The sequence below is a fragment of the Nicotiana tabacum genome, chromosome 1, assembly GCF_000715075.1.
Source record: "Nicotiana tabacum cultivar K326 chromosome 1, ASM71507v2, whole genome shotgun sequence".
In the NCBI taxonomy this organism is placed as follows: domain Eukaryota; kingdom Viridiplantae; phylum Streptophyta; class Magnoliopsida; order Solanales; family Solanaceae; genus Nicotiana; species Nicotiana tabacum.
In genome coordinates, this window is record NC_134080.1 from 156,625,879 (window position 1) to 156,636,756 (window position 10,878).

Below are 10,878 nucleotides of genomic sequence, written 5' to 3' on the forward strand. Positions count from 1 at the left end.
ACGCTAGTAAGAGAATGAATCTACGAAACAAGCTACAACTATAAAGTTCTTCCATCAATCTTGAAAATTTTTATAATTTTTGTAGCTTTAACAGGTGTGCCTTAGAGTTTAAAATTTTATACTTATAGTTATGGATCTATTAATAAAGTATTAGCTTTCTTTAATGTTTAATCAGTAAATATGCATATTTAGGGAGATTTTAAATTTAAATAACTTTTTATCTTTTGTATGTAACATTAAAAAAATTAACTTTCAGATAATTTTTGTAACAATTAAAAATATTAGTAAATGTCAAATATTATATAAATATATAACAATTATTCACTATAAAATAAAAATAAAAATCGAAATAAATAAATAAATATTATAGAGAGGCTTTAGCATTTTATGCCAGCAACCAAACATCACATTAGTTTTGCAAAACCAACATTTTGAAAATTAAATATGAGGTTAGATTATCAAAATTTGAATTTAAATGACCAATTAATGTGCTTCTAAAATGGTGGCGGACTCCTAAATACCAGGACATAGAAATCAAATACAGTAGTAGTATTATTTAAATCATCATGTCTCAAAAGGAACCATCAAAACCATAAATCATTTCTAGTTCTCCCTTTTAACTAAATATAAATAAATAAATTTGATCACCTTTTGTTAATTTGCAGCTGCTGCTATGTATCAAGTGGAGGAGACAACTAAACCAGTAGTGCCTCCACCGCCAATAACTCAAGAACAAGAACCACCGCTTGCCTCTGTTGCCACGGCTACACCCAAACGACGTCGTTAAACCAACACTTGATGATACTACTACTACTACACCTACAGCTCTCACACCCCAAAGTAAGTTGTTTAAATCATCCTTAATTCTTCTTACTCGATCACATCTACATATTTTTTCTTTTTTATAGTGCTAGGTGTTCAGTGCTATTTATCTATTTACAGTTTAATTAACTTCTATACATTTTTTTATAGTACTAACAAAGGTTACTTCAACACTAATTAAGGTAACTATTGATAGTAATAGTAGCATGATTAGTTGGTAACATTTTCGTGTATATAAGTTAAAACACTGATATAGTATAAGGGATTTTTATATTTTGACTTCCATAAGTTAATACTAGTATCAAGAATTTTTAGAACGTCAGGTTACTTGCTGAAATCTAATTAGAGGTAATTTATGGTAGTAAACATAGTTTAGTTACCTACAAAAGAGGGTAAACGACCTGTTATATATAGTGGGTAAAAGTAAATTATTTATACGGTCAGTATATATTAATTAAATTCATAGTTTTAACTACTCCTATTTGATATGTACAAATGAAAATATTTTAATTTCTTACCTTTGTTTAAATGAAATCTCAGAGGACACTTTATCAGAAGCCAATATCATAGCTTCCCTTGTTATATTGATATTCTGGGTTTTTATGTCATTGTTTTTAGCTAGTGTGCCATCATCATATTGACCCTTGTTGATGCCTATTTCGCACTTACTGTTGGTAGCTTCTCTTCAGTATTAAGATGATAAAGACTATATAAGCAATGCAAAATGTTAATATATACATTTCAAACAATTTTAATTTAGCAGTAACAAGTGTTACACTGCCTGATAATCAACAAGTGTTAATTAGTAAACATTTCAAACAAATTTAGCAGAAACAAGTGTACTTTGGCTGATAATCAACAAGTAGTGTTTCATTGGCTGATAATCTTTTTTTTATCACAAGTTTCTCTACATGTCCAGCATGGGTGTGTTACACTGACGATGATTTTCTCAGACCATAACGTGTTGTTGTTGTGAGCACGTGGTTTTTGCCTCACATGAATTACTCCAAAAGAATTTCCAAAATTAGGTCTTTTCTTTAATTATGTGTTATTCTAGGAATTACTATGCGATTTTCCTGATTGTTTGCATATGTTTGTGTGCATGTTTAATTTTATTAATGCATTAAAAATACAAAAAAATATAGCATCTACACTTAGGATTTGACTTTACATTTTTTGGAATTAATTAATTAGGTGTTTTACAAAAATAAAAAATTCACAAAAAATAACATACTTTGTATTTTTAGTCAAATTTTGTGATTTTCTTTTAATTTAGTATTTAATTATTTATGATAATTATTATTTAGAGTTAATTAATATTTTTTTAAGCTAATTTGGGTTTTATAATTTAATTTAGGTTTAGTTTTAATTTTGAAAAAATAGTTTGGGAAATAAATAGAAAAAGGAAAAGAATTAAATAGAAGAGGGGAAAATAGATTTGGGCCAAAAATCCCCAGCCCAAATCAAATACACCCAAAACTCGTCCCAACACGGTCCGCCCCTTTACCATCCAAACGACGTCGTTTACCAACCATTCATCTGAGCCATTGATTTAATTTCATCCAACGGTCTAAAACGCGCCCCATCGCCCGTATCCGACCCCGACCCGTTTGCATCAGAGACCGATCTGGTCTCTAATGTATCTAAACGTCGTCGTTCCATTTAGTCAAATGATCCAAGCCGTTGATCTCGTTTGATCGAACGGTCTGGATCCAATTCCACCCCCAGTATATAATTATCCAAACAGACCCCACCCCACCCTCACCCCCCTCAGAACACCTCCTCCTCTCACTCGTCTCAAATCGTCTCTTCAAAGACGAGTAACCCTAGTAGCCGCCACCCTTTCCACCGTTCTCCAGTGGCGGCGCCGGCCCCAATCCACCTGAAAACCGCACCTCATAACTGTCACAACCTTCTCTTCCCAAATACCTGCTCCAATTCCCTCGAACATCCCTAGAACTGTTCGAATCTCGATTTAAAGGGATGAACCCTAGCAGCCGCCACCATTCACCACAGCCTTCCGGTGGCGGCGGCGCCTCCAATCCCTCCCAAATTAACACCCTGAAGCCACCTCACTCCCCTCTTCCCTAATCCACGATCTGTTACCCTCGAATCAAACCAGAACTTGTCGAATAATGAATCTAAGTTTTAAACCTAAAACTGCAAAGTCAAGATTCGTTGATACTTTAAGCTAATTTTGACTTTATCTGTGTGTTCTTGATAAAAACACACAGTTAAAGTCAAAATTTGGTTTAAAAATTGAAGATTCGAAGGTTTCTTTCAATTACTACTAACCGGTGAGTTTCTGTCCTGCTTCTATGTTTATATTTTATTAGTATTATTCTGATGTTTGTCTTCGTCGTCTCTTTTTCTTTTTCTGGTCAATTTCAATTGAAATTCGATCAGTCCTCTGGTATAAATTATTTATGTTCATTGTTTGTTTCTTTAGATTGGTTTTGTGGATTTGTTTCGTATAATTGGGATATCAGTTTGTTTTAAAACTTTGAAATCGCATCTCGTTTAATCACTTAGTCAGAATAATTAGGATTAGTTCAATAGTTTGGTTTAACTTCTTGTTTAATTATGTTGATAAGAATTAATTAGTATAAGTTTAAAGTGGTCACCTAATTGAGAAGCTTCCATAGTGGTAGGGTTTAGATTTCACTACCGAAAAATTTAATTCAATAAGGGTTGAGTGGAATCAAATTTTTAAATGTTGAAAGGCCATTTTGTGAATCAAAGGGCATTCCCCATTGCCTATTTAAGAGTTCATAGAGACTGAGTTCAGGGAGATACAAGAATAACTCTGAAAAATACTGAAAAGGTAGAGTTTGCAAGACACAAAGTGATAGAATCAGAAGTGAGGAAAAACTGAAACTACTGGGGGGAAAAACTACTACTGTTCCATTGCATTTTCTGTCTTGAATTTTAAAATTTTCCATTCTTAAATAGTTCCTGATTTTCTTTAGTGTTGAAGAATAATCTGAATTAGTTTCTGAAAGTATTGACCCAAGTTTTTCTACTCAATTACTGTTACATTGATTCATCCAGGATTATTCACTGTTTTTCTGGTTAAATCTGGGTTGTTTTGCTGCTGAACTACTGCTGAATCTTACCCTCTTTTACTCTCATTTCCAGGTACATTTTGAATCTTGTCTAATGTGAGGTTCAATTTGAGAATGAAAATACAGAATAGAGTTGAAAGTATAGCAATACTTCCCTTTATGACTCAGTTGTGCTTCATTATAATATTTATGTCTTTAGCAACATGATTCAATATGTATTCTAGTTAATGACTGTTTTGGTTAGTTGAATTATGTTAATTATATTTGATTTTGGGGACTGTTAAGATGTTGTATTAGAATGTTTAGTCGAACTACATCGTGGCTTAGATTTGTTTAAATTCTGGTTGAAATAAGTACTCATGCCTGTTGAAGATTTCAAATGGATTGATTATAATTGACTGGTATAATTTAAGGACGGAAGTGATCATACACGATATGCAGAGGCGGATCCAGGATTGGAAGTTTATGGGTTCCTATTGTAATATCAAATTAATATGCATTAATAATTGGGTTCACTCTTATATATTTATTGATACTTAATGAATTTTTTAATAAAAATACAGGGTCTATGCAAAAGTTACTGGGTTTCCGGGAACCCAATAACTATACTGTACATCCGCCACTGACGATATGCTATCCGAAAAAGTACTGTAAGGTGTTATCTTGCTGTGATGGATTTGTGTTGGTGATGCATGATTATAAACCATGTTGAAAGGAATTTTTTTTTTTTGGTCTTCTTTAGTTGCCCCCTTAGTCTTGCTTGAGATCTGAACATAAATTAACGCAATGTTCAATATCTCGTGAAATGAGGTTTTAAACTTTATAGTTTTGAAATTTAGTTTGTTGTTATAAAGGAAGGGTTTAAACACACACACCTGGTTTGTCTTTGAGGAGACTCGATCCTGAGTCTCAGGTCCCAGCAATTGGTCCTGCATCTGGTTTGGGCTCTTTTGGAGCCCAATGTCTATTTTCTAATGATGTTGCCCTAAAGGTCTAAGGCAGACTTGGCCCAAAGTGTATGGATGTCAAATTCAGAAATTCAGTTTTTTTTTAGTTCAAATAATCACGGTTCCAAAAGTAAAAAAAAAATGTTAATTCAGTATGCATGTTTCATATAGTCATGATTAGATTGATTTTGTACCCTAGATTAGATTCTGATGATTGAGCTTAAAGTTGGCCCAACTAACGAAAGTTCCATCTCAAACTCATCGTGTGTTCGACTCTTTGGACGTCTGTTCTTTATTGAAATCGGATTCGTTCAAGCTGGAAAGTAATTCAAATGGGTTCAGATAGCTGTTGTCCTCTGTAACAATTTGTCTTTAAGTTAATTGGTTTTAATAAGACTCTTATTAATAATAAATAGGGTCGAACTTTTAGTTTGAATTAATTAGAATCCCTTAAAGTTTTTCCTTAATTAACTTTTTTTTTAAGGGGATTTGAGGTGAGTCATAATAAATGGTTTATGGCCTTTCGAGCTTTAGTTTGAATATCCTTTCAAAATGGAATCAAGGTGCGCCACGCCAAATAAAATCTCAAATGTGTGGCCCTCATTTAATTCTTCCTTTTAAAATCTTTAGAATTCAAGGTGTGTCGTGCCAAACAAAAAATGACAATTGTATGGCTCTCGCTTAGTTAATATTTTTATCCTTAGAATTCGAGGCGTGCCATTTAGTAAATTTTCCGTGGCCCTCGCAAAGTTGCAAACGCTTAGGTGTTTTAGGCGTGTTATTTTAATAATGTACCTTCCTAAACTCGGGGTGCGCATTTATGTGACCCAAATCCAAATCCTAACAACGTTATATAAAATGTGTTGCGGACTGCGGGTGCATTTATGTGACGTGGTTCAAAACGCGTTTTATGTGACGTTGAATTTTTCCTAAAATTAAATAAAAGCGGTTTAAAGTAAAAATGCACATAGGTTCCAAAGTGTTTAAAATCAGATAATTAAGCTGAATATAACAGTTGAGCGACTGTGCTAGAACCACGGAACTCGGGAATGCCTAACACCTTCTCCCGGGTTAACAGAATTCCTTACCCGGATTTCTGGTTCGCGGACTGTAATACAGAGTCAACCATTTCTCGATTCGGGATTTAAACCGGTGATTTGGGACACCATAAATCTCCCAAGTGGCGACTCTGAATCTTTTAATAATAATCCCGTTTCGATTGTCCTTTAATTGGAAAAACTCTCTTATACCTTTTCGTGGGTGTAGGTAAAAAAGGAAGTGTGACAGTTGTTTCAAGTTCATCAAAGAAAAGTTCAAAAGGATCCCTCGACAGAGGTATGTAATACATCTGGACGTTAACCAGTTTTTGCAATTCTTATAACATGAGATTGGACTCGAGATGTGCTTACACACACATACATATATATTATTGTATGATCGCAATATATAATTTCCTGATGAAACCTTAAAGTGAAACAGTTTTATAAGTTCCCCGAAATCTTAAGACTGGTAGCAGTGTTGCATAGCAAAATACTCCAACTGAATGAATTAATTGGAGGAATTAGTCATATTTCCGATGTTAACAGGAGCGTTGTGCCTTATTTATCTTCAGATGTTGCTCTTGCACAGCTTGAAACTGAGAAAAGGTCTTCTTTTGTCAAGGCATGGGAAGAAAGTGAAAAAAGCAAAGTGGACAACAAGTAGGATTTCTATCTTTTGCATTGCGTAATTGGCCGGATACCAAAACTTCTATTGTGCTCAATTGAGTCCTTTGTGACTGCAAAATTAGTGACACCTCAATGCATCTTTACATTTTTTTGATAACTTCACTATGCTCGCCTCCTCAAGTCGTTTACCCTCATCTCTTTGGGTTGAGATGTTAATAGTTCCATTTGGAACATATATAATATGAACAACCAACACATCATCCTGAATATTAAGCTGCCACGGGTGTACTCTTTATACACTATAGCTTGTTGTCGATTCATATGCTGAGTTAGCTTAACCTTGTTTTTATTATTAAATAGGGCTCAGAAGAAGCTCTCTGCAGTTGCTAGATGGGAAAACACCCAGAAAGCAAAGTTTGAAGCTAAACTGAAAAAACTTGAGGTAACCAGGCTCGGGGTCGAGTATACCCAATGAAACTTTAATAGCAAATCCTTTATTAAAGCAATGATTTGGGTTAATGCATGGTATGCAAAAGTCCAAATGGTTCAATTTTTGGAGAGGAATCAAAACACTTTTGACCATTTTGGTTTTCTGATACATATTTGGCTGTTGATAATCCGGTGGAAATTGCAGGAACAACTAGAGCACAAGAAAGCAGATTATGCAGAGAAGATAAAAAATAAAGTAGCATTAATTCATAAGGAGGCAAATGAGAAGAGAGCCATGGTTGATGCGAGACGAGGGAAAGAAATTCTGAAGGCAGAGGAGATGGCAGCCAAGTATCGCGCTACAGGGAAGGCCCCTAAGAAGTTTCTTGGATGCTTTTGACGTTAATGCTGTTATGAAATTGTGAAGATCATGAAGGATAAGTCTTCTCTTTTCACTTTGTAAATTTCATGTTTCTGCTTTTTAGTGTGTGTTCTTTTATGAGAGTCCAATTTGGTTTCACAGGTTTTTGCTCTGTATAAATACTTTACGAATAAGGTTATCAAATATGCTCTTATTCAAGAGGTACACAAAACTTTTAAAAGGTGGATAATATGCATTGGAGGTGATATATACTTGACCAGCAGTTAAAATAAAAGTTTTTCCTTCTTTATTAAAGTTTGTGTGAAGTCGAACCAAGACGCTTTTACTGCGGCTGGAAGTGATTAAAAACAACCAGCTGAGAGATGTAAAAGTCAAGGCGATAAAGTTACTTAAAGATGGAAAATTCATATTATATGGAATAGCAGTTGAAGCAGGGTACATGTTGTAGGTATCAAGTGTGTCCTAAAAAGCTCATGTCTTTGTTACTAGAGAAATCCAAAGAAGTTGTAATGCTGATTCAGAATCTTCCTCCAAATCGTCGTCTGATCCAGGCAACATATCTCCACTAAATGGTTGGAATCTTCATTTTTGTTGCTCCTTCCAACTGAGGAACTGGAAAAATTGAGGTCCATTTCGGTTGTTATGCCTGAAGTTGATCCATAATTTGTAGTTGTGGACACTTGCGAGGCTGGGCTTTGGCTTGTATTCTTGTCAACTTTCTTGAAATTCCTGAATGCTTCTCCAATCTCTGAGTTCCATATGCGCAAAAAGTAATCGCTTTTAGACCTTCCTCCTGATGATGGAATCAAGAAGTGTGATTCGTTAGAAAGACGAGCTTCAGCTGAAGGTGATGATGGTTTGTGAGTAGGAGGATTAATGCTCGTGGAAAGAAGGCGTTCTTCAGGTGAGTATTCCATAAGTTCTTGATCTCGTTGTCTGTTCTTCCAGGAAGTTGGGACGTGATTGCACCCATCTGGATAGACTCGGTTCATAAGTATTCAAATCAATAGAAGTGAAACGAAGAAGCTGACTATATATATAGTTATGTTAGAGTCGAAAATACTAGGTTCAGTCCTCTGGTCACCTTGGTAAGTTTTAAGATTCAGCAGTCACTCACAAAACCAAACTTAAGGAGAAAATTAAGTCATGACGAACATTAAAAAAAAAAGGAAGCAGATTAACGTGTAGCCAAGAATGACATGTAATTGTATGACAATATCCTCTTCCTCCTGGACCTCGTTTGATGTTTGGCCGCAGATAATTTGCCCATCGAAGTCGGCAAGATTTGGAAGAGAAGGCCAGATAACTTGTTGATAAATTCAATGAGCTTGTGATCCTCCTCAGGCGTCCATCCTCCTTTCTTATCACAACAAACATGGTTTTCTCCCCATTCTTTCTCGATCTCTCTCACATATCCATACTACATTCACACTCACTCCATTCTTCTCAATATTTGTTTGGCTTTAAGCTATAACTTGTCAAATGCAGTACGAATTATACGCTCAGACAGACAGCAGCAGGAAAGCACCAGCATGTTCTATTCTCTCTCCGATCCATAATAAATGACTTTTTGGACTTTTTATTTTGGTCCAAAATAAGTATTCATTTACATAATCTAGAAGGAATTAATTTTATTTTTCAAAATTTGCCCTTATTTACGTATCCTAATGTGTCAAGGTAACAATAAATTAAAGGTAATTTAGTGAATACATCTTCTTTTTTTTGGAAGTTCGTATTTTCTTAAGGGATATGCCAAAAGCTAAAAATCACTTATTATGGATCGGAGAAAGTATAAAATTAGCAGCTTTTGGATGGACCTAAATTTACTAGTGCAGATAAATGTATTTGCAGGCCACAAGGAACGAGAAAAATTAAATGAGGGGGACAATAGAGAACAAAAGTTGCATTAAATGTCGTTAAAATAGCACGGTCTAGCCAGTTTTCGAACTGGTCACTCAAAAATAGCCAGCGTTTGTCAAGTCATTGAAAAATAGTCAATATTTTGCTGCAACAGAGACCGATCCAACATAATACATTGATTGAAAAATAGTCAATATTTTGCTGCAACAGAGACCGATCCAGCATAATACATTGGAGTTCGGTGCACCTGTGCATGAACTTCCAACTATGGGTGTACATGGACCGGGTTAGTTCGGTTTTTACCAAAACCAAACCAAACCAATTATATCGGTTTGGATTGGTTCGGTTTTGTCGGGTTTTCGGGTTTTTTTTGTTACATGAATATTACTTCAATCCTACTTTGTTAAAATTATAGATAAAGCTTTGATAAGTGAATATATGTTAAGTAAATATGGAAAAAATTGACAAACATATGATCTATTAAAATATTCTAATGGGAGAATTATTTTTTAGTAACACATGATAGTTATTTTCTTAGTCGTCTAACAATAACTTTTCGTTAATTTACGCTTTCAGGGTTAATACATGAGAGGACCCCAAATATTTCTACATTTTCTAAAGAAAAATCACTATAAACTCTTAAAAATATAAATAAAATTTATATATTTATATTTCGGTTTGGTTCGGATTTTTTTATTCAATACCAAACCAAGTCAAACCAAACCTAGTCGGGTTTTTTAATCGGTATGGTTTGGTTTTTCGGTTTGGTGCGGTTTTCCGGTTCGGTTTGAGCACCCCTACTTCCAGCATATTATACTGGACCGGTATACTTTGATGGCTCCAGTATAATATACTGGAGTTCCAGTATACTTTGTTGGAACTTCAGTATAATATACTAAAGTATTTTCCAGATTTTGAACAGTGTTTTCGTTCAGATTTATCTTTACATGAAAAGTGGCTAAATTTTGATGACTTTTAAAATTGTTGCTATTTTTGAATGACCACTTGTAAATCTGGCTATTTGTGAATTTCTCCCTTAAATGTCTGCCTCTATTTCAGATCTTATTTACCAATATCGTAAAAATAGCACGGGCTAGCCAGTTTTTGGATTGGTTATTAAAAAATAGTCAGTGTTTGCAAAGTCATTGAAAAATAGCCGTTATTTTGCTGCAACACGGAAAGTTCCAGCATAATATACTGGAGATCGGTGCACCTGTGTATAAACTTCCAGCATATTATGCTGGACCGGTATATTATACTGGAACTCCAGTATATTATACTGGAGTTCCAGTATATTAAATACCTTGATTCTCATTTTAAAACTTATACTGGAGTTCCACTATATTATACTGGAATTTCAGTATATTATACTGGAGTATTTTCCGGATTTTGAACAGAGTTTTCGTTCAGATTTATCTTTAAATAAAAAATGGCTAAATTTCGATTACTTTTGAAATTGTGGCTATTTTTAAATGACCACTTGTAAATCTGACTATTTTTGAATTTCCCCCACCAAAATCAGGGGTTTGGGAAGTTAGGGGTTATCTCACCCTTCAACTTGTTGGGGTGTGTTGAGATTAGTGCACATTGTATTACATATTCCCTCCGGCCCACAACAAGTGACCATTTTACCTTTGACATACTCATTAAAGAAAATACAAACTCCTAGAGAAAAAAAATCTATTCACTAAATTCACCTTAATTAA

The 10,878-nt window shown here is 34.5% G+C and overlaps 1 protein-coding gene and 1 pseudogene across 1 annotated transcript; one reads left to right on the top strand and one right to left on the bottom strand.

The window, feature by feature from the left end:
• Positions 1–5,342: 5,342 nt before the first annotated feature.
• On the top strand, positions 5,343–7,421 carry LOC107797869 (remorin-like). Its single transcript, XM_075221654.1, has 5 exons — positions 5,343–5,397; positions 6,101–6,169; positions 6,447–6,534; positions 6,862–6,943; positions 7,136–7,421. The coding sequence occupies exons 1-5, from the start codon at positions 5,343–5,345 to the stop codon at positions 7,328–7,330; spliced, it is 489 nt and encodes a 162-aa protein (XP_075077755.1). The 3' UTR covers positions 7,331–7,421.
• A 342-nt stretch (positions 7,422–7,763) lies between these two features.
• Positions 7,764–8,846, bottom strand: LOC142164215 (transcription factor MYB17-like; annotated as a pseudogene).
• Positions 8,847–10,878: the final 2,032 nt, after the last annotated feature.

Coding starts and splice junctions, on each gene's coding strand:
- LOC107797869 (XM_075221654.1), top strand. CDS start 5,343: ATGGTTTATGGCCTTTCGAGCTTTAGTTTGAATATCCTTTCAAAATGG. Junction 6,535..6,861: donor AAAAGCAAAGTGGACAACAA/GTAGGATTTCTA, acceptor ATTATTAAATAG/GGCTCAGAAGAAGCTCTCTG. Junction 6,944..7,135: donor CTAAACTGAAAAAACTTGAG/GTAACCAGGCTC, acceptor TGGAAATTGCAG/GAACAACTAGAGCACAAGAA.